The following is a 24,650-nucleotide window of genomic DNA, read 5'->3' as shown; positions in this document are numbered from 1 at the left end:
TCTTCAATCAAGGTCTGCTTTTAGGACACAAAAATCCTGTATCCTCTTTATCACAGAATCCCCAAATCCAGTGTTTTATATTAGTGTTGTAGAAACTTACCGTGGCAGGCCAAAGAGATGAGGAGCAGCAGGGCCAGAGCAGTCTTCATGGCAGCTGGCTGACGATCATGGTATCTTCCAGAGTCCAGAGAAAGAGTGGACGAGTTGGGAGGAGTCTCTCATGGAGGGGACAGCGTGGGTTGAGGTGGAGGTTTAGGCACGAGAAAGGTATCTGAGGGCATTAAGATCTTATCTCTGTAATCTCTCCGTATGGTGCACAGCCAGCAGCCTGTAGTAATAGACTTAACCCAGCAAGCTTTAACAGGGAGACACAGTTACAGTTCAGTGTTATAAACAGAACTTTGTGGTCATTTGTTTTAGTATTCATTCTAAAATTACTTTTGTAATGACAGTTTCTGAAGGGTGGATGCAGAATGAAGCTGAACATCACAGCCTCAGCTGGGATGAGTAAAAGTGTGTTGCTGTGTGTTGGGAAGTCTGCAAGATGTAAACACTGTGCATCATTACCAATACCAAGGCTAAAGCTGAGCCCATGACACAGATACTGACACATTTAACACACACACACACACACACACTGTAAGAATTCTTACTTTTCTGCTTTGAGTCTGTGGTAAAGGTAATCATGAACAACTGTAAAAACCCCATGTTACTAGAAGGGCATTTGGAGAGCGCAGACCTCTACCACCGCTGTTTATATAAGTAAAAAAGAATTTGTGTATCCACCCTGGGATTTGGATCCACTCCAACATGTAATGGGTTCTTCCTTGGCCCATGCTACACCCGTCCATAAATTTCCATAAAACTCGGACCACAAGTTTCTCCATTATCCTGCTGACAACCAAACCAACAAACTGATTAGGAAACATAACTTTGTTACCAGAGGTAAAAAAAAACAAAAAACAAGAACAACTTGTATTAGAACAAATTATATATTTGTTTATTCAAGCAAATGTACACACACACTCACGCTGTTAGTCTTCTCAATGTGTCAACACAAGTGTGAGATCCTCATTTCTAATTTACAATTACAAACATTAATTAAAGAAAGAGGCTAAAGTGTCAAAACAGTATTTTGTAAAGCAAAGTCAAACCAGCTGAGAGGTGACGGCACAAATACAAACTGTGGCACATCAGTGGGTTTTTGTCCTAAACGGATTACATAGTGGTAAATAGTCTGGGTATCAGACATTTAAACTTTTTCAGTGTGTTTAAAACTGTAAAACATTTTACCTTAGTTGTCTTGTTGCCTGATTTAAATAGTAGATTTGCGTATTGTTTACTGGATTATATTGAGGCAAGTAGTAGTTTGTGTTAAGCGTTCAATAAACATCAATGTTGCAGAGACATTTAGCTTATTTCTTTTAAATGGAAAGAACATTTATTTTGTAGAAAAAGGCAAGTATTGAAAACTCCCTCCATCTTTTCACTGATACTTGTTACTAAGTCAAACCCTTCTAAGTCATTACTTCACAACTAGTTTTACTGGTGTGTTGAGAAAACGATTTCCATTCTGAGTAGCACAAAGCTATGAAACTAATCATGCAAAGAAACAGATTTATGTGCTGAGTAGCTGTAAATACAGGCATCAGAGCTCACATCTTCATTACGCATAAGCAACAGACAAAACCTCTTACGACACTGTCGAACACTTAAGTCTCCTTTGTGGCGAGAGGTAAGTGTGATTAGTGGAAACTCAATCTGTGACACAGTGATGGTTTCAAAAGAAGAAGAAAAAAAGGTGACATATTGCAGCACTTATTAATCTTATAATGGTCACCATGTTTTAATGTTTTCCAGTTGACAGGATAGTTAACGTACAGTGGTGGAGTTGATTTAGCGCTTCACTCTTCAGGATACATTTTTCTCTTTACTGACTTTGTGGATCGGACAAGACAACGCCACACATTTACACAATCACAGGTAAGTCTATGATTGTCAGGTTATTATGCTTCTCTGTGACTGATAAATATTCTGCAGCTACTTGAATTGTCCAGAATCCAGGTAATGTCATGAGTGACATGTGGTCCAGACTCGTTCTGGATTCAGTATCTCTCATGAACAAACCAAGGCCTCCGAGGATTACTGTATGTCCTCAAATAATCCTAAATCCTAAAAAGTTCTTGTGCAGTCTGACTTTGACCCTGACCTCATTCCGCCACACACAATACCCCTGAGCTTTTCTCTTTCAGAGTTTAGTTTATAGAAAAAATAAATGTTGTGGATTGTTGCTTTAATATAAAACAATCCTTGTCAAAGCCCATCGAAATATACTGTATGCCTAAAAGTAACTGTAAAACAACCCCGCCTGTATGAAGTCATCCCAGGAGTTGCTGGGAATTTACCTGTTGAGGTGCTGGGATTGTAAATTGAGTCATAAGCAGGTTGTTGCTCGCTGGCATGATGGGCGAAAGCACAAGAGGTCCAGATGGCCTCGTAATGGGCAAAAATGCTAACAAAACATTGCGACCACATACATTTAACAGAGTTCCAACTAGAACAATTATTAGCATGTACAGAACCTTCTTGATTCGGGTCACAAGTAGTGCAATTGTAGTATACAGGAAGTTACTTTAGACATCTGTACATAAGCAGTCTCTGTGATTGCAGGGCTGGCAGAGAGTATGAGAGCTGCTGAGGGCATGCACAGGGCGTCGCTGTCAGGCGGGACCGGAGGGACGGCACTGGCTGATTCACAGGGAGTGTCTCTCAGTCTGTTTTTCCCATTTTGGCAATCAGCTCATCACAGATCTTGGTGAGTTCCTCCATCTCTTGATTCTATGACAACACAACAAAGGATGAATATGTACATGTAATACATCTCTGATCTAGAATTAGCATGCAGAAAGATGAGGATGCCTGTTACCTTCTGCTGCAGAGCTTGTTCCAGAGACTCGTTCTTCATCTGCTCCTTCCTCAAACTGGCCGTCATCGCCATGTTCTCTGAGCTCGCCTTTCCACGCACCTGAGCGATCTCCTCATTGGCCCTGAGAGATGCGTGTAATGAGGGAAATTAACAGCTTCTCAAACCTGTTACGTTTTTGTTATAACCGGCTCGACGGGAAAATTAGACTTTCCCTTCAATCCAATACGTACTTGTCTAGTTTTTCCTCAGCATGGACTTTTAGTGTCTGGTATCTCTGCTCTTCCTGCTTGACTCTGGCCAGATATTCCTGAGCACACTTCTTCAGCACCTCCTCATTCTGTACGAGGAAACAAAAAACAAGCACAGTGTTATTGCAGCTCTAAACCAGCTGTGGGACATGATTTGGGGGTAAACTGCTTTAATAAAGGAGTTTAATCCTGCAGAAGTTGTTGAGTAAGAAAACGTATTCATTGAGTTGAGGGTCCGGTTTATCTAGTGACCTTTAATGTAAACCTCTGCTGCTCTTACCTCTAGGCAACCACTGCCACTTATCAGGGATACCTTCCAACTGTATTCTGACCTTGTTCCTCTTCCAGCCCTCTACTTTGCAACACTATCAGCACCTCAGCACTTGCAACAGACACTTTCCTTGAGCAGTTATCTGGACATGAACATGCACTATGTCCGCTTACTTTCTTAAAGCCCTCCAGGGTGCTCTTCATATTTTCATAACGGCGAAACACGTCAGAGAGAGAGCGCTCCACGGAGTTCAGGTCTGCCAGGGCGGCGTCCTTCTCCGTCGTCACAGAGTGCAAAGCCTTCTGGGAACTCTGGGTGGAGCGCTGATCGTCCTCTGAGAAGAGCGAAGAAGAAGATATTATTGTGCTGTGGCTAAATAACTTATTTATTGTATTCAGTCTGGTAACAGCATGAAACATTGTATTTAGCAGATACAGAGGATACATTCAAAAATAAAGAGAAAAGACTTGGGGGAAATGTATGTTTTCTAATTGCCGCTTTGTCTCTTCTGCTACAAGACAATGTGGAATAAAGTCAGTAAAACAGGACTCTCACAGTACAAGATACAAGGACACAGCTACATCATTACAGCTGCAGTAAAATGTATGGTTACATGAAAAATAGAAGTCTGCTCTTTTTACTCACCGATCATCTGAGCGATTGTCTTCTCATATTCTGCAACAATCTTCCTGTAATCAAAAGGAAACACATGATTATCCTTACGACAGACTATAGACATAATGTTTCAGTCTATAATGACCTCACATGACCATCTTCAAAGTCAATCAGTGATGGCGGAGTAAAATAAAAAACATGCAGCAACAGGTTTTCTAACCTCATCTCACTGACTTCTTGTTTGCTGTCATCGTACTTTTTCTTCCAGTCGTTGGCCACCACCTCTTTAGTGATGATCTGAAAAGAGATAACTGTGCATTCAAAGAAAACACTTACACGATCCATTCAGGTGAAAACAAACACGCTGAAGACATATTTCATGCTGGATGAGAGTGATTAAAGTATGTACCTCCTCTCGAATGAGGGTGAGAACGGCTTGTTTTTCTGCTTCGCTGATGCAGATGGAATCCAGGACCTGACTTCCTGTTTTCTGCATTTCCCCTCCCTCCGACTTGTTCTTCAGTTTGAATGGGTCCTCGAACTGATGAAGGTAGAAGGAAATCAATGTTATTGTACATCCAGAAGTCTAAAGGGGGGTCAGCCGGCCTAAACAATAATTTACAACATATTATTCACTACCTCTATTTTTTTTAAGATAATCTTTTCGGCCTTTTTGTTGTTTAATATTGTGTCTTTTAATATTTGTCTTTCATAAGAATGAATGTATGATATTCTGTGCAGCAAATGATTTCTTTTTGAGAAACTGATCGCACTGTAGGCCAATACAAAACCTTCACTAGCACTAGGTCGTAGCCTATCACCAATTAGTTACAATAAACCAATTAGTGAGAGAAACAAACAAAAAGGAACATTTATGTCTGTAATAAACTGCAAATTATCACTATTCATTTTTTCTCTATTCTCTCAAATGATCTTTCTCATGTTTCCCCCTGTATCCCTCCTGCCTTTCAATCAGCGTTCTTACACTTGTCAATCCTTTCTTCTTCTCCTCCCCCTGCCTCTCTCATCTCTCATGTTGTCCTTTCTTTGGATTATGACAGTCATATTCTAATCTCCTGAATGATAATCTAAATCCATTCATCACCTGAGTACATGAACATGGTGGCAGACCATAAGTACCTCCTGCTGTCCTACAGCACAGTGTAGCGAGGCGATCATTCTGCAGCTTTAGACAATGATACAGGTGGCTCTAAACACAGAGCTGGGCAGTCTATTATATCTTTTAAGTCACAACACACTTTACTTCCACAAAGAGTTTAACACAATTTGACAATGTGACCATTATGATGAGTGAAACGTAAAGCTGGGACACGTCTGGACATGTCCAAGCAGTTCTATTCTCTGTTAGGGATGGTGGCAGTTTACTCAAAACAAAACAAAATAATGTTTCACCCCCACCTAGTGGTAACTGATGGCATCACATTGCAGTTGCTTTTATTATTTAGAGAGTGTTACCACAATGGTTATAAATAAAATGACTGTATACGGGCCTGACACGGCACATGTAGGGAAAAGAACATGAATCATTAATTGTGGTATTTACTTACCACAGAGCAGCAGTCCTCAGGTTTTGATGTCACATGGTCTTGAACTGGAAGAAAGTGACACACATGCAATTTAGGATCTGGGATAATGCGGCCTGTAATGTCCTATGGTTCCTCATCATGGCCAGCAGGTAGCAGTACATGAGAAGTATGATAATATTACCATCAAGAACGGCAGACAATGATTAAAATGTATATAAGATAAGGATAAGAATGACTTATTTTCAGTATGATCTGTTAGAAGTATTCTCATGACTTGTAATATACTATATCATATTTTTAATGTGTTGTTATAAGTTTTACTTAAGTCTTGCTTTAAATTAACTGGCAGTTAGCTTGCACTTCGTGTTCTGCATATATGACATTCAATGACAGTTAAGAAATGTATTGCAGAATTTCATCAAGGCACTTCCTCTGACAATGACAGGTTTATGTGGATGTACCGTTTGTTCACATTGCAAACTCTCTTTGAGAATAGCCTGTTCACAGTAAAAAAAAAAAAATGTCATACCTTTAGAAACAATAAAACCACAGGCTACTGCACGTGACTGTTATGCAACATTTGTAACAGTGCGGCCTGCTCAGATCAGAGCAGTCGATAACTAAAGCTGTGTCACATGCGGCCTGAAGGCACCTGTGAGATCACGCAATCTGATGTGTTTTATCACAGCAACAGAGCAGACAGCCCGTACTGTTGTGGTACTCGTCACACGTTTCAGTGCACAATGACGTGTAAAGTTAATCATTCAATGTTGAAGCATTAACTTTGCGCGTCTTTAACAGCAAAGCAAAGATGACCTTCTGTCCGGTATTGATCGAGTGAAGAACGCTGTCTATCTGATCTCTGTACAGTAGAGTCCCTCACTGATAACTCAACTATTCACTGCGGTATCAGTGTGCACTGTAACTTGGGTTGCACAACATTCAAATCAATCTTCATTGATCCTGTCACTCACCACTTTGGTCCTTGTCTGGTTTGACACTGCTCGCCAACTTCTCCTCGTCCGTGGCGTGACCTCCATGAAGCTCATCCTATAACAGCCGCAAACATAATCAACCACACTGAATATATGAAGCGTTTCTATTGATAATATTACCACATGAGTCAGATGAGCGGCAGACACATCATTGGTTCTTACCTGTCCACTGAAGTCCTTTTGCATCGGCTGGTTCTGCGCCACTTTACAGGAGTTTCTGAGAATGAAGGCCAATAACAACATCAGTGTCAACACTAACTGATCATAAATCTGCATGTATGTGCATGTGGGTGGGTGTGATGATGATAAGAGGAAGCAGGTGAGACAGAAAGCCTTGCAGCCAGACCTCATTGCTCTGCTCTGTGTGTGCGCTGAGCTCGCATGCTCTGCTAAAAGTGCTGAATTACGCAGAATTAAAAGCAGATTAATGAAAGAGATTGTGGCCAAATGGAAATTAAGAGCAAGAACCGTTGTACAGAGAGTTAGAGGGAATTACAGGATTTCCACTACCACTCTCTCTCCTCTACTTTCTAAATCTACTTTTTTTTCACCTTCACTTTGTGATTGAAGGTACATTTAGGTCAGGTGAAAACCACAGCAGGCTGTGACGTGAGCCTGGAACAGAACTTGTATTAAGAACAGCAAGGCCTGAGGTTACAAACACACACACGTTTGCACACACAGTTATACAGTACTTACAACAAGACACAGAGGAAATGGACTTGCTCAGCAGTCCTGAGGCCACACAGAGCAGAGGGAAACAGAATGACAGGTTTGGGATGAAAAGGAAGGGAAGACACAGGAGAGGGCGGGACAGGGATTTGGTTAAACACAAGGTGAGTGCAGGGTTATTATAGTTTAGTAAATAAAAAGACTGAAAACAACACAGGTGGGAGTTTTAAGGTTAAAATGGAAATAAAAACCATGTAGAAAACAAAATATTGAAATAATAGATCAATTAAAATCTTGCAAAATTCCCAAACCAATAATATGATATGATAAAAAATAAATTGGCAAAGGAAAAAAAGACAAAGAATATAGTACGATGAATATCTAAAATAGTTTCAGCTGCTGCAAGAAATGACTGCAGAAAAACCCTCTAATAAAATAAACTGTATAGAGAAATTTACCTTTATCTTAATATGGAAAATATGTAATAACTGGAAATACTATATATATATATATATATATATATATATATATATATATATATATATATATATATATACACAATATATTGGTTTAAGATGCAAGATGTAACCCGTTACATATGCAATGCATAGACCCTGTTCCTGTACAAGTATTGTGTCGCTCATATCAAACCACTTATTTAGCTTTAGAAAAATCAACAAAACTAAATTGAACCTCAGTGCACATTGATTTGAAGTAACTTTCAAATCTGACCATCTGTGTGCACATAACTGAACTGGCCAACCAGAGATACAAATAAAGTAATAGATAATAGAGATGTGAATCATCATTCTTATTTGCAAGAACAGAAAAGCAGCACAAGAGGGCGTTGTTTGACACTTTAACTTTTCTTTCTTTCATTTTCTGTCAGTAAACACAAAATAGTTGTTAGAAATACTTCATCTTGCTACGAAGACTGAAAAACATCCTTAAATCTGCCTCTGTGGATGATACAAGCAAATCATTGTGACAACTAAACTAAAAATGAAAGTGAACAAAACATAAAATAAAAACTTTTAAAACTATAATACCGCTGGTGATTAATGGACGTGCAGGAGAGAAACATCAGCTGACAGAACTTTTAAAAGATGCACAACAGGCCAGTTGGTTAAAATGGGAACACTTCGATCACTTCAGGTTCATTGTGCACAATGGCGAGCATTCACTAATGTTCCCTACTACGGCCATAAAAGAGAGAGCACTGTTAGTTCAGCTTGAGAATCAGTGAGTCACATTAGTTTCAGCCACTGAAGAGGCCTTTGTGTACGTTTGTCTTTTACTCACGTGATAATTGTGCCGTTGGTCTCACAGGTCAGTTTTGTGTTTTGCGTGTAGGAGTTCATGTTGCCATTAAGCAAGTCGGCGTCCACACAAGTGTCATGACTGGGGATCAAGTTTGAGTCCGGGCTGGAGTCAGGCGTCACCGGAGCCTTGTCGTCCACCTCCGAAGGATCGGGTTTGTTTAGCGGGGAGAGGACGGACAGCGATGGGGGCCGGAGCGCTTGAGGCTGGGTCAGAAAGCTGGGTGAGGAGAGCCCCCCTCCAGGACCGGGTTTGCTGCTGAGGGTCAGGTTGAGGTTCTGGTGCAAACCAAAGCTGCGGCCGTTAGGTGAGGAGCCGGTGAGGTTGTTCAGGGAATCGACCTCTTGGGATGTAACTGGGCCGACATCCTGGTTGGAGTTGTTGTCCAGAAAGTGGTTTGTAACCTCAGGGAAAACTTTAAAAAGGGAAGATTAAAAATAAATAAAGCAACAGACATATAATACAGACAGGAGGAATAGAAAGAGTGAAAACAAGTTACACAAAAGCAAGTCTAAACAGATATGTCTTTAAAAGTTTTAGTTTTTTAAAGATGTCTACAGATCACCCAAAGTCCAAAGGGAGAGTCACAAAGTTTAGGAGCCACATCCTCAAAAACACACAGAAAAACACAGCCCCCCCCCCCCCCTAGTGAGTCTGCAGTAGATATCTGATGTAGGCTGGTGCATGACTCTGGAGAGCTGTACAAGTCATCAAGAATCTTGAATTAAATTCTGAAAATGAGTGTAAAGAAATCAACATTGGTGTCAAATAGGACCACCTGTTAACGATCCATGGAAGTTTTGCTAAAGCAGTTGAAGGAGTTACAACAGTTAGAACGGGAGGTGGAAAGATCCAGACCAATTGAAACACATTGTGACTCAAAGTGACATTAGATTTTATTCCATTATTGTAACTCCTTCAACTGCTTTTGTAAAACATGCTGATAAGGAGTCAGTGCCTGGCCCATAACGACACCTAGAACAAAAGCTGCCTGCTGTGGCTAAAAACGATGCTTTGAGAGCGGAGAAAGTGAACAAAAGCGTTAATGTTGAGGGCCGGAGACAGCTAAACAATGAGCTGAAACTCGCTATCAAGCTCTGTAAAGTGGAGGGGAGCTGCAGATTCGGGTGATATTCGTCTGTAGGTTCATCTCCACAAGTGAACCCCTTTCACATTGTCGTTTGATAACATAAAAACATCGATTACAGACTACAGTTGGGTGATAATTGAATATCTTTGTGGCAGTGGGGTGTGGTTATGGCGCCGGCTGCTGGTGGAGAGGTGGGAGTGACTCAGCTGGACAGAATCCTGTAATTCAATCACATAAAATGAGCATGATGGTAACCTGGTTCTTGCAGTAGGCTGAGTCCGAGAAGAAGAGACGTGAGAGGAGCAGAGCGACCAAGAGACATTTAAGTGCTGATCGTTTGTGAGGCCTGTGTTACCTGTTATAGCTGGTGAACATTAAACGCCTGTTTGTCTTCACACTCCATCCTCTTCCTTACGTCATTTTTAACTGAGTTCAGAGGAGGACACTCTTACAATCGTCTACATAGCAACGATAGGAGACAACTTTAAAAGTACTTGTTATCTGGTCAATGGGAAGTTTAGTTCAAACAAACATAAAAGGACCCGGGAAAGAACCTTGGGCCACAACACAATACAGAGTTTCAGAGGGACGCATATTTACCAACATCAACAGAGAAACTCTTGTCAGAAAGGTAGAAGGTGACAAGCAGATCTTCTCTGTCCCAAAACATTACAACCAAACTTGAAGTGGATGGCCTCTCCTCCTGTTAGAACATTTAAAATGGCTGCTGGCTTCCTCTCAGAGCACTTCACATCCTGTGTCCTCCTCACACATCCCGTTAACGGCTAGCTAACGACTGCAGCAGCAGGCTGGTCTCTGTTGAGTCACACTGCTGCTGAAACACAGGACTCTCTGTTACTGAAAGATACACCCACTCCCACTGTAAAGACTCGCACAACTACACAGAATAATAAAAAAGGAAATAACTCCCCTTTATTCTTCTGTATTTCTTCTCAACTTGCACACAACACGAGTTATTGTGGTTTCACCTTGGGCGGGCAACAGCTTCTCACATCGTCTGTCCTGACTGAGGGCTTATTACGTCATGCATTCAATATTGCAAGTTTATGTAAGCTTCTGCTCAAAATCTGGGTACTTTGAGACACATACACCCTTCAGAGAAAGGGAATAGATGAAGAGGAACCACACCCAGAGTGCAGAGCACACACCACCACGTGGCCTAGCAACTAAAACAACATCAGGCTTTATTACAGTTTCACAACTCTACGAAAAAGAGGAAAAGCAGACTGGAGAAAGAAGTTAGAGAGAAACAGATAGTATAGGTAGACAAATAGCTGTCTAAGGTTTCAGCTACGTTCGGGTGCAACAGTACATACAGTTTGATTGCAGTCTGTGGTTGCTCCCACTAATAGACGTGATTCTCCCCTGAGCCATTATCGTCTAATTATAGTCCACCAGAATATTGGTTTCTCCACACAGTCGATCTTTTATTTATGAAACTAACCCAGATTTTGTACAGACCATGTGACTGTTTTAGCATAAAAATGAGACTGTTATTGTCTGCAGACTAGACTCAATAATAAACACATTAATGTCTCTGTTATTACCTGGCACAGCCTCCCATATGCTGCGGTCAAAACTAGCTGAGCCATCCAAAACATGCAGACCAATTTTATCCTGCTACATGTACACTGTATGTCAAAATCAATCACTTTAATGGAAAGTGATGGAGATGGAGACACAGATTCTGCAAACATCAGTCATATAGCATTTGTTTCAGCACAGAAGATGCACTCCAGATTATCTATTACCATGGTAATGAGTGGTACTTATTTTTGTGTGGGTGAAAGGAGGGCACTGGGAGGGGAGGGGTGAGGAGGGGGCTGTGGATTTGACAGCTTTTTTTCTGGCAGCTTCAAACAGGCCAGATTCAACTACTGCCTATTTATCAGCCAATTTACTATCTGTGCCCAACAGGAGAGGCTGATTTACCTTTCATTTTTCATACACAATGTCTGCTAATCTGTGTGATCAGCAAAAGTAGGCAAGTTGACACTGTGGCAGACATAACGTAGATTCCACTTTGGTCTCAATACATCAGTGTAATTACTATGCTGACATTAAAGGGGCAGTAACCCTAGTCTTTAAGCCAAATATCTCAAAAACAAGTGAAACTATCTGCATAATAAAAAAATGAATGACTGGAGGTAAATTGCCAAAATCTGCGGGATTGCTATACGGCACAAAACAGGAGGAAGCTGCTGCTTGTCCAATAGAAATGTAGTTTAAGCTTTTCTTGCAAAGACAGAACAAAACAAAGGTTTATGCCGACACTTCAAGCCTGTTGATGATCTTCACATCTGTAGAAGTGATGGTGTCTATGGCCAAAAGGTGTTGATTTAAAGTACTAATGATACCAGTGGTAGAATTCATCAGGTGAACTTTTCACAGTGGACATTTTCGTACCTACGGTACCAAAGTATCAGGCCGGGTACTGTCCCAAATGCCCGTATGGAAATTGGAATAAATTGTGTATTCTGCGCCCTCGGCATGAAAAGTGATGCAGAAAACCTTGAAATTCAATTAATTAATCTTGTTAAATGCCTTTAAATCCAAAATGAAAGAATTAGAGGTGAATTCCTTCATATATTTTTTTTTTTGTATATACCTGTTTACGAAACTGACTGACTGACTTTTAAATTTGTCTTTAGAAATATGAGTTCCTTATGTTTGATTTTAGGTTCCTTTTCATTTTGTCTCCTTTTGTGTTTTCTGTCTGTGACTATGTGTTTTTGTTTGCGCTGCTGCCTGTCTTGTCCAGGTCTCCCCGGGTTAAATAAAGGTAAAACTAAATAAATGTTTGAAATGTTGCAGTCCTTATGATACGCAACAAGAAGCTCGGTACCAAAAGAAACAACCTTACTTAGAGAGAAAAAAACAAGAGACTAAACTAAAACATTTGATAAGAGAAGTAAACAATATAAATTGTCAGATACTCTGTGCTACAGACACATTTCAGTGGGTACCAAAAACCTCCCTGAAAACATCAGACAGGGTGTCGGTATCTTTCAGGTGTGACAGAGTTTGACCAGTATAAGAGCCCTGAGCCATCTCACCTGTGTGGTTGGAGTTGTCCAGCTGGGTCAATAGCTTCACAACACCTGGAGACTCTGCTTCTGGAGTCTCGAAGGTCCCTTCCGAGTCTGAACTGTGGAGAGATAGAGAGACTTTAACAAAACATCAGTCATGAAAAGGAAAAGTGAGAGAGAGAGAGAGAGAGACAGAAACAACTGAGTGTTTGGAAAGTTATCTGGAACTAAATATCTCCCGTTTGAAATCAAAAATGTGCTGAAATGACAAATATGATCCATAAAACAAAATTAACTATTCTCATAAAGTGACTTAGCATGTGATAAAAACAAATCACATAGCCTGATTTAAAGTTATAAGAACAGCAGTGTACTGTCTGTGAGAACAACGAGGCATTGGAAATGTTGATCAGTCTAAATAAAGACATGTAAACGCTACAAACAGCTAAATTATGTAAATATAACAGTGAAAGCCCCGATTGTGTGTTGCAATGTAAAATTATTTCTAACAAATAAGTCTTGGCTTTCTAATATCAAGCTCCTGTTTTCTTCAAGTGACATAAAAACAACAGATTTCAAAGAGTTCAAAGCAGCTCAAAATAAACAAGCTTCTATTTTAAAAGGAAGTCGGAGGAAGGGAGAGGAGAGGAAGTGAAGTCCTACAAGGCCACCTGCATCCTTTGTCCCGTAATAAGGACACACTGTGTCCCACCAGACTCTCTCTCACTCTCACACACACACACACACACACACACACACACACACACACACACACACACACACACACACACACATGCACGCACGCACACACACACACACACACAGTCTTTTGGTCTGTCCTGTCAGCTGCCTAGACACCCAGCCCAAATTTATTTCCTAACTGCAGAGAGACAAAAAGGAAGAGAGAGACAGAGAGAGTGAGAGTTTATGTGGTTGTGTGTGTACATGTGTGTGTTCCCTGTTCATATCCACTTGAACGCACATGAAAACGTCCGCACTCTAATGAAAAACAGCACGAGAAGGAACAAAGCTCCCCGTGCCAATACCCAACCACACTCCACCTCTGATACCAGTTCACACAAACACATTCACACACTCTGGAGCCAGAGCTAATCCTAATATACATACCCACCCCCCACCCTGCACACACCCACACACACACACACTGAATCACGTCCCAGTGATGGCCCCACTGGCTGCAATCTTGGATGGTTACTTAGAAACTAGAAATGGATAGAAAAAGAATCAAAAGCTTTGGAAACTGTGGCTTTTTTTCACCCCTTCCCCCAACTTTCAGCAACTGTTCACCAACTGCCAAACCGCTCTCTCACTCACTCTCTCTCACACACACACACACACACACACACACACACACACACACACACACACACACACACACACACACACACACATGCAAACAAGCCTACAGTCATATCCTCAGCCTTTGGTGCCTCGTAAAGAAACAGTATGGTGCATACAAAGCAGGGACTCAGCAGTTTGGGTGTCTAAGAATCTGTTTTTAGCCAATGACAGCAGGACCAAGCCACAGCATAGGATGGAGTCCTACATTATACCATCACATCAGCCTGTTTGTCTGTGTGTATATATCCACCACCTGTCAGTATGACTCAGGGGAAACTGTCGTCATCACACAAACACACAATCAATGTAGCGCTTTTTAATCTGAAGCAAATACAGAGAATCACTTTTACCTCTCCAGATATTCTTTTTTTTTAACTGAAATCCAATTATAAAGCTCTCTCTCTCTGTCTCTCTCTCTCTTCACTCTTTCACATAAACACACACACACACAAACATTGTGGCCTAGCCCTCTTACTTGTCCTCTCTGCCATCCTTAGATGTGGGCTGCCCCTCTTCCCCCGCCACCCCAGTCACTGCTGACCATGTCCATTTGGCCCACTGGACCGGAGACAACCAGGACATCCCTGCACCACGTCGTGGATTCAACCTGCTGCCACCTGCGAGATGAAATAGTAAACTTCCTTTTCCTCTGGATTTGTTTAGATTGTTACTGCTGTCGATCAGGTTCAGTGATCTTCCACAGTCCTTTCTACTTCAAAAAGAAGCTGTTGACTTGTCTTTTTGCCTCTCTCTCTCGTAACGCAAGCTTCTGCCGCTCTTGCTTTCTATGTGGCTGTCTCACTTCCTCCTCTAGCTTAGCTGCTTTCCCATAGTGCTCTTCTGTGTTGTTGACGACCGTGAGAGAGAAACGTGTCTCACGCTGCTGCTGTTTTGCTCTCCACAGCACTGACTCACACAGTGCAGATTACCAGAGCATCAGTAGTCACTCCTCTCTCTGCTCCCCTCCCCTCTCCCTCTCTGTCTGGGTGGACGATCAGCTGGTTAACAGACATCGGCTCGCCCTGCTCCTGCGTGTTTGCTAACTCGCTCACTGGCTCTCAGGAGTTTGCCTCCCCCTCTTCTCGAGTCTTTCAGGGTTTGCCAATTGAAAAGGGAAGAGAGGGGGGGAGAGGAGAGGCAATGCTTCCTGTTTTAAGAGGCAAAGAAGCGTCTGGCTACTCTCGGATATACAAACTACCAGATGTTTGTGTCTTTAAGAAAGGAGGAGATGAAGAGTAGAACTGCAACGATTAGTTGATCGACAAAAAAATAATTGGCAACTATCTTTGATAATAGATTAATCATTGAAGTCATTTTTAATGCAAAAATGCTGATTTCAGACCCTCAAATGCTGCTTTTCTGTTTTTTATCATATTAAACTGAATATGTTCGGGTTTAAATTTGAATGACATCAGCTTGGACTGGGATGAGCATGTGTCACTATTTTCTTACATTTTATAGAGCAATGAAACGATGAATCTAGAAAGTAATCTGCAGATTAATTGATAATAGAAATATGAATATTGATATTGAAAAGAGAACAGGAGAAGAAAGGGCGGAAGTGAGGAGGCTTGTACGGATTGTATATAAAGCTCGTAATGTATCCCCCATAAACTCATAAAATTGCAAAAAAAAGCCCCCTCACTGAAACGACACCCTCCCTAATTCCCTAAAACTATCAAACGCAGTAAAGCCCAAATGATCTACATGTGACTTTCTGACGTGGCAACCCACAATGAGTTTAAAAGGTAATTTGAGTTGTAAATGGTTTGTTTACTTCGCAGCTCCCAGCAGAGGCCGTGGATAATTGTCATTGTGACACAAAGCTTTGCAGAAAAAGAGCACTTCTGCATATTTTCTCAGGATAAATAAAGGGAGACGACAGCCACAGAGTTGCAAAGATATCTTTTCTTTACAAGAATGCACCTTGAATACATACTCCACACAAACAGATCAAATCTGAACTGGAAATGAAGCCGTTAATACCATGACGTGTGACCGAACCTACAGAGGATCTATTGTTCACTGAAAACATCCAGGTCAGACAGCAAAGAAATCAATACTGCAAACCTAGATTCAACAGTCATGGTGCGACTAACCATCGGACTGACAGTCATTTGGATTAAAGCTTTCATCGCACACACTTTCATCCACACATGTGCCTCTGAGGCTGTACATGGATGGCTTATATAACTAAGGCTTCCACATTTATACATCTCTCTCTCTCTCTCTCTCTCTCTCTCTCTCTCTCTCTCTCTCTCTCTCTCTCTCTCTCTCTCTCTCTCTCTCACACATACACAAACATCTAGGTCACATGAGGAGAGTTCTTTCAAAAAACATGGAGCATGACTAATCTAAAAAAGGGAGGATGATTCAGCCACTGTGAAAAAGGTGAGCAGGGAAAGAAAAGGGAGGCACCAGAGATGCTTTTCTTGGTTTTTGCACTTTTAGGTTCCTTTTCCTGCCGTTTACTGCTCACATGTGGAAAACACCGGGGAAGAGAGGCAGAAGCTCTGTCACTGCTGACACTGAGCTGGTCCACAGAGAGAGGCAGACAGATAGATGAATACGTGCACACTCAGAAATAATGTCACACACTGGTGAACACAGATAAAGATGCTGTGTTCAATCTGTGAGTGCTGGACTGAAAAATGGAGCAAATTAGAGACACGGCAGATGGGATACAGCATTAATTAAAAATGGGGAGTGAGAGACGGAGGGATAACGAGGATGAGAATGAAAAACAAAGTGAGTTTTTGGGCAGGACTGGAATCTGAAATGTTCCTTTGTTTTTCGTAAACATTCCTGACATTGTCTCCTCTCCCTCCTTTGTTTCTTATCTGTCAGTCGGTAGAGCTGAGAAGCCAAACCTGTCCGCCTTACAGTGGATAGAGAAAGCTAACAAACCTCCTCAAGCAGTAAGAGACATCCTGAGTCGCACAAACTGTTTACTGTGCTTCACCTTGAAGTTGTAAACTCGCCTTTACTCATACAATAATACACAGAAAACACATGTCTTTATACAGACAGAGACAACATGCAGGGGATATCTCTGACGCTCTCACCGGCAGAGACACGAGCCACAGATCAGAGAAGAAGGAAAACAGAGAGAGGGGAAAGACTCAGCTCTTATGTAATACCGTGAAACCACAAATAGCACACAGTGAGAGAGTGGCAAACCCACACATACAACCATATGCGATCTAGAGCTGCCATTTTAGCACACAAGGGTGGACATATTACACCACACACACATACACACACACGCCGAACCCCCGTCCGTTAATCCAGCAAGAATGCACATCCTTAATCATCAATTACGCTTTGACGGATAGCAGCATGTGTGGTTATGAGCTAAGAATAAATCAGCAATGAGAAACATGTCAGTGAGCCACAACAGAGGTGATGGGAGAACTAACTATGTGTGTGCACACAGAGAGGGAATCAGAGAAGCTTCAACTATCACAGCCTGTTTTTATCTCTGCTCTCAATCCCCTTTGTGATGACAGAAGATATAGTTCCACCATCAGCTCAACATTTCCTCTGACCAACAATTTGCGTCATAACAAGGTATCTTAAAGATTAATGGGTGGATTTACATTCAATTAGATTATTTATAGACACTCGAGCAGATCCCCGGTCTTTTCCTCTGGCGCCACCATCAGGAAAAGTAGGATACAATGAAATAATGATAAACAGTTGGACTTGTGTGGAAATTACTGAGCAGTCGAGCCCCCAGGTGGATGAGCCATTTAGATTTTTAACATCCTCACAATAGAAACACCCAGTATTGCTAAGAGTAACAAAGTCGTCAGTATGTTGTTGGTCCAACATTTTCATATTGCGGCGTGTAATTGCAGCTTTCATTCTTTTAATTTTAGACTTGGGCACTAACCCTGTTTCAATTACAAGTTACACTGAAAGAAATGTAGAAAGCAATGCCTTTAAATATGTCTACTTTGATAAACATCTACAGAGCACACATACAACAGCAAACGTGCCGTTGTCATGCTAAACCTTGACTAAGCGAAAACTTGCGCTATGATGTCTTTATTTTATCACTCAAACATCAGCAGTGGAGAAATAAACCGTCTACCCTTAAAATACTTGATAGTGGCTTCTTTCATATTTCATCAAGGTACTTCTATTTATCTCAAACAAATGAATTTCTTCTTGTGCAGCAGGGGATCAGTTGAGAAACAGACACCACATGCTCAGAGGTTGAGTTTCAAGAGAGCGGCACAAAAGATATTTATAATAAAAGGAAGTTGTGGTGGATAATGCTCCAGGCACATGCTCTGCTGTGAGTATACAGTCTGCCATGTACAACTATGTGGTTGTGTGAACATGTAAATGTAGGTGATACAGGTAGGGGCATGAATATCTGGTTTGGCTACATGCCAACTATATTATTGCGCTTGTCAGTATGTTTTTCATGTGGTACATGAACATGAGCGCAAATGTAAAAAGAAAGGTTCCTCCTGGGATCGACAGAGGGATGAACTTGTTGACAGTCTGTCTGTCTGTGTAATGTCTCACAGCATTTAAACAGAATAATATTGCTGGGTCATAATTGTTGGCTTGTTTGGTGATATGGCTCCATCTAGTGTTCATTATTGGACTCTCAGATTCCTCATATATAAAACAAAATAACATAAAAACAGCAGCATTAAATTCAGCCATCCCTTTAGTGTAACAATGTCAGGATGAAAGAGCAAAGAAGACAAAAGGAGCTGAGGGAAGAATTGATTTGTGAGAGAAAGCAAGGGAGATACATAAAAGGTCTGACAGTCACCTTTGGGAGTTGAAAGGATCTCTAGTTTCATCATGGCAACCATTTAGGAAATGGTCACAAGTGCATTACACTCTGATGCATATAGACACCACACACACAGAAAGGGAGTAGCACACTGCGGATGATATTTACTTTATATCTGTTGTTGATTTATATACTTTAACAAAGATAAAATACAAAAGAGAGACAGATGCAGCAAAGTCTTTGATGTGCTTCTCGGAAACACAACTGTTTTTACATCCCTGATATCTCTGCATCATTAATAAGGAACACACGATTAGCTGCAATCAGAGCAGAAAACTAGCATGGGGTGAGCAGAGTTAGACTGAATGAGGCCGAAGCACTCACCATGCTACATTATATGAGAATATCTTAACTGAAGGAGGCATGATAAAACAAAAGAGCAGAAAGAATGAGGAGTCATGTACAGGCACCAACTGAGCTATTGTTCCTGCCTCCAACAGGGACACAAAGCACACAATTCCCAGACAATAGTGCATGTACATTGGACACACATGCACGCACAGGGCAACGAGGTAACACACCCCCTACTGTTCTACTTTATAATGTTTCCATTCATTTAATTCCCCGGTAAATCCCTTTATAAAGGTCCAGTGTGTAGTATTTAGGGGGATCTATTAGCAGAAATCGAATATAATATTCATAACTATGTTTTTATTGGTGAATAGTAATCTGAAACTAGGAATTATTGTGTTTTTATTATCTTAGAATGAGCCATTGATAACAACGTAGGGAATCCCTATAAAATGCCATATATTAAATAAAATATATTGCACTGTAATCTATCTACATAATCCATAATAATTGTGTGCAAGTGAAGGTTTGTAGGTATTAACTTCAACATTATTCAGCAGTGAGTTTCACTTTCACTCTGGCAAGCAAAACCAACATAGGCTTATGCATATTTAAAATGTACATCTTCACATTTTGTGCCTGTCATCATGTATTCACAATGTGTGTGTCTCTCTAAAGATTACCAACGTTTTTCATCGTACACTGGCCTGAATTCATACCAGTGCAGCAATAAATGAGCTCCAAATGAGCAAGTCAGCCTCTTCCCAAATGAGGGACCGTCTGGATTTTTGAAGGTTTTGGAAAACAGGAAGTCGACTGTACATCCAAGACTGCTCTAGGCCATAAAATAGATGATTAAAGGCAACTAAAATTAGACCTAGAAGCTGAAAACTGAGATCCCACGGCATTTATTGGCTTCCCAGTTTTCCCACAGGGAGGACCCCAACCCCCACCTACCCTAACACAAACACAGATGCAAAAGACTACAGCATGCTTATGTGATCAGTGAGATTTTTAGAAAACACAAAAATAACAATGATCGTTCCTTTAACACGGCTTTGTCTCAGTGTCAGTCCCTCTGAGGTCTCACGTCCCTGCCTTTCTGTCACTCGCTGTGTTTCCCTGCCACCAAACAGAATCTGCTTTAAGTACATGGCGGCACTGCTTCTCATATTTAAAACCGCTGTTCTCCATGACTTGAATCAGTGAGTGAACACATCGACAATTAAGAAAAGACTGGCTGAAATATGCCTGATTATTTACGATTGTTGAGAGAAAGTGTTCCGCTATAAGAGGCTTACAGAAGCTTTGAAGATACAAAGCATCACTGGGATCAGCTCGGGGGACAAAGTGAGAGGACTCACTCTCTGCTACAAAGGATTAGAGGGGAAAAAGTAGAGGGAGCATGGCAGTTAAGTGCTTTTACGCTCTGACGAATGCCTCAGCAATAACATCTTCATTTCCTTTCCCTTCATTTTGACAAAGATGAAAGGCTCCAGCCAGTTGCAGTTCATACATCACACAGTACTTTAAGGATGTCAAACAGAACAGGAAGATCCGCTATACCTGCACCACTTGTATGATTAAAATACCACTTTAGAATTAGGGTCACAGCTGCAAAAAATAATAGCCGGAAGTGGCGTTATCTCTTCTACAGTTGAAACTACAAAAGCTCCTGTTAAATGTTAAAACCAATGACACTTAATTTCAGGAGCATGATGCTCATTACATTAGCCTCTCTGCTAATGTCATCAGCTGTACGACTCTGCCTCTTCCCCATTTCCTTAGATTTGAATACCAAAGTAGCATTCAAAATAGCATGACAGGACAAGAGAGGCTGTCTGCAGAGCACTCTGATGTGCTGATTTGCTTTAAGTCCAGCAGGGAAAGCACTGGCTCTAAAGGAAGCATCAAGGTGCCAGCACTGCCCTTCAACCCCTTATCTCCCCACTCCTCTTCTGCTATACGATGCAGAAGCACTGAGTTCATACCTTATATATGCAGTATATGGTTCTTACACACAAGACAACACAATCTCAAGTACCAAAGGTCGAAATTGATCTGTGTTCAAGTGCACCCACTCTTGCCTTTCCTTTTCTCCCTAGGAACTTCAACACACAAACATACAAAACAATGAAGCATCTCATCTTACATGCTGCTCTTCTTCCGAGGAGAGCTGACGGAGCCCTTCCTGTGTTGGCTTAGGGAGCCCCCCATGGCAACAGCCGCCGAGTCTGTTTGTTTCAGTTTTGTCACAGATGCTCCGTGCGTCCCTTTTCTCCTCCAAAGGTTCACCTCTGCCTCTCCTCCAGACAGCCTGGCTCAACGTCAGAGCCGCACAAAGCACTGCTTCTCATGACTGACTTGTGATTATTTAACCTCTCCTCGTCCTTTCTCTTTGGATGTCTCTGTTGATGCTGCACAGTCAAAAGACTTCAGTACCACTGATCACACATTAATAGCTGACAATCCCGCCTCCTCGCTCTGCTTCTCCTCACTCAACACAATCTCTCTCTCTCTCTCTCTCTCTCTCTCTCTCTCTCGCTCTCTCTCGCTCTCACTCTCTCTCTCTCTCTACATGTCAGGCAGGCAGTGCATAGCCTTTAGAAGGAGAAAAACAGAGAGGTGGAGTGTGTGACGGGGGTTGTCTAAAGCACACTAAGTCCGATGAATTGGAGGGGGTAGGTGGAGAGCGAGAGTGTGTGTGTGTGTGTGTGTGTGTGTGTGTGTGTGTGTGTTTCATGGGGCTGAGAGTATTGTTCAAGCGTGAAAGAGTGTCTTCTATTGTTAATCAGCTGAATACCAGATCTGAGATCCAGGGGGTGGGATGGAAGATGATGGAAGGAGAGTTGGCGGCATAAAACACAGCCCCACTTGTTGTGCGTGCCACATTCCCACTACCTGCTGTGACCCCATACCCACTGCTACAGCCCCCTTTGAGTTTTAGCATGACAATACACACACACACACACACACACACACACACACACACACACACACACTACTGTCAGAGCTAAGCTTGTTTGCATTCATTTACTGAGACAATCACTGCATTTTGATCTCTTACCCTGGAACAAAACCTGTACACACTTCAAAATCTGGTCAAACTATGCAGGTCATTTGGACAAAAAATGTCTTAAGAAAGAATGAAGTAGCTAGTTAGACATAGTTTAACCAACAGTGTAAGAGAAAGCCATATTCATCCTATTTAGTGGCAATACAGCAGAGCCTCGTAATGATTAAAGAAGGAAATCATACCTCCTGATTGCAGCCTACTCCATCATGTTAGTCTCTTTGGATAAAATCAGAAATGGCTAAAAACCTTGCGACACCGGTGCCCAGGACAGGCCCGCCTTTGAGAATAACTAAGAGGCTTTGGTGCATAACTTTCTCCCACTAAGATGAATCACATGAGGCTCACTATGACCTTCATCACATACCATTCACAAACATCTCACCTAGCATAAATAAGTAGCCTACTATGTACCATGACTTTCTGTATGAATATGTAACTTTTAAACCAGTAACGTGCTAGCTTAATCTTGTTAGCGCCATAAACTACGAAAACCATAGACTGTAGACATAAATACACGAACAAGTATAACATGTTGCAAATAGCTCTAAAGAGTATGTTTAAAACAAACGCCAAAACTAACTATAAGAGTTCAACTTGCCTTATAATTGTTGTTGTCCGAGGTTGCTAGTCAATTTAACCGCTGCAAGTGATGCTGTGCTTTCCTCACGACAGCGCGTGCTCAGGTAACGTGCCATAGTAACGAGGTTGAGGATGTAAACGTTGTAGTTCTCAATAAAAGTAATCTTTATAGTTATGACAATGTCCTAAGAGCCACATCTTTTCCAGATCAAATATGAAGAATATGTTTCTGTAATTAGGGGATATTCTCACAACTATTATTGAGTTGTAAATTGGTAGGGTAAAATGAACAGACATAAAATCCACAAACAAACATAGGGCTAATGAAAGCACTCGAAAACTATAATAGGATTCTGACCACAGGGAAACCTTTTTAAAATTCACAATTATATCATTTAAACTAGTACAAAGCATGGTTACGGGTTAGACTGTGCCCCTTTCAATTCTGTTTCAAACAAGAACAGAGAAATTTACTTTAAAATCTTGCATATTTACCCAAGTAACACAATAATTGGCATAGTTGTTAAATGCACCTTTTGTGGAGCTGAGTCAGAAACAGTTCTGCATTTTGTTTCGTCACTGCCCTTTCTCAGAGTTACACGACAAATCTTATACTAGTAGTTTTCAAGTCCTTCCCAAACTTTGACATTTTTCTAGTTAAATTGAATGTGTATATAATAACCCTTATGACAAACAAAAAAAGTGAACATACATTGATATATTTTCAAGAATTGTTTTCTGTAGCATCTGTATAAGGTATATTTACTTTGTATGTTATTGTTTATTTATAATATTTAGATACATTACTTTTACATTTAAATGTATTTACTTTTCATATTTCATATGATTGACATCTATGATTGTCTGTGACCTGCTGAACTAAGCACCGTGTGCGTTTCTGTTAAAACCCCTCCCTGTTTTCTTATGATAAACTAGATCTGTAAATTGTTCCATTAGATTTACAAGAAGCTCAATAGGTGGTAATTATGCAATACGTTTTTGGCTGTCAATGATGTCCTGCGTCAACATGGTACAAATCCTAAAAAAAGCTATTGAATTTAATGTGTAAAATCCAGAATGCTTCAATGAAATCTAAAGAACATAACAAGACACTTGTAATGTTTTATTATGGCACACACAACATGTTACCATTGAGTATGTTTACAGAAAGAAGAACATCTGTTTTTTGGTATGTATCAACATTTTAAGTGCAAAAACAGTATTTATGATAAGGAAGAGGAGTCAGGAACCATTAAGTCCTGTTTTACTGTTAGACACTAAAACAGACAGGAACAGAGATGGTGGTGAAGTTAACGGAAATGGCAACATGATAATTAGCATTCAGTGCATTTCTAAAGGAAGAAAAATGAACAACCCAGTGAGATTAATTCATGTATTGTGCAGATGTTACACCCAGATGACTGAGATACAGGGCGTAGCTTTAGTGCTGAGGGATGTGGCGCCCTGACGGTGCATAACGTATGAGTCATTTTGTAAATTGAAATCACTCCAACACACTGTCTATCAACTTTATAGTCTGGACTCCATGTTGCTGGATGGTGCATATTTGTGATATTTATAACACTGATATATTAATATTTATAGCATATATTTTTATATAAAATAAATTGATATTCTTTAAAACCTAATTTCTATATAATCTATGTATCATGCTCTTTGAATCAAATTCACAAGTGTTCAATGCGACAACTTTCTTATTGCTGGGTTTGTGTGAATAATGAATGAAATGAAAAAAACATTTTGGGACCTAAGAATTAGGTCAGGACCA

General features: G+C 40.9%; 1 protein-coding gene across 2 annotated transcripts; it reads right to left on the bottom strand.

Moving 5' to 3' along the window:
- Positions 1-976: 976 nt before the first annotated feature.
- On the bottom strand, positions 977-21,696 carry LOC115013488 (transforming acidic coiled-coil-containing protein 1-like). 2 transcript variants are annotated; one of them, XM_029439830.1, is made up of 13 exons: positions 21,359-21,696; positions 12,762-12,853; positions 8,577-9,009; positions 6,765-6,819; positions 6,582-6,657; positions 5,629-5,672; positions 4,470-4,601; positions 4,281-4,357; positions 4,091-4,134; positions 3,619-3,779; positions 3,157-3,263; positions 2,927-3,047; positions 977-2,838 (listed from the first exon to the last, which is right to left on the bottom strand). In XM_029439830.1, exons 1-13 carry the CDS (start codon positions 21,421-21,423, stop codon positions 2,770-2,772), a joined length of 1,476 nt encoding a protein of 491 aa, XP_029295690.1. In that variant the 5' UTR covers positions 21,424-21,696; the 3' UTR covers positions 977-2,769. The 2 variants fall into 2 exon arrangements, with proteins under 2 accessions (XP_029295690.1, XP_029295689.1); XM_029439829.1 differs by lacking the exon at positions 21,359-21,696 and adding an exon at positions 14,572-15,125.
- Between the last annotated feature and the right edge of the window lie 2,954 nt (positions 21,697-24,650).

This window comes from Cottoperca gobio, chromosome 9 (genome assembly GCF_900634415.1).
Source record: "Cottoperca gobio chromosome 9, fCotGob3.1, whole genome shotgun sequence".
Lineage (NCBI taxonomy): Eukaryota > Metazoa > Chordata > Actinopteri > Perciformes > Bovichtidae > Cottoperca > Cottoperca gobio.
This window is presented reverse-complemented; position numbering and strand designations above follow the sequence as displayed.

Bases quoted from the DNA above. Each gene is read 5' to 3' on its own strand.
- LOC115013488 (XM_029439829.1), bottom strand. From the start codon at position 14,678: ATGTCCTGGTTGTCTCCGGTCCAGTGGGCCAAATGGACATGGTCAGCA. The intron at 6,820-8,576 runs GTGAGTAAAAGA...CTTCATTCTCAG, and splicing joins ACCAACGGCACAATTATCAC to AAACTCCTGTAAAGTGGCGC. The intron at 4,602-5,628 runs GTAAGTAAATAC...TACCTTCATCAG, and splicing joins CTGAGGACTGCTGCTCTGTG to TTCGAGGACCCATTCAAACT.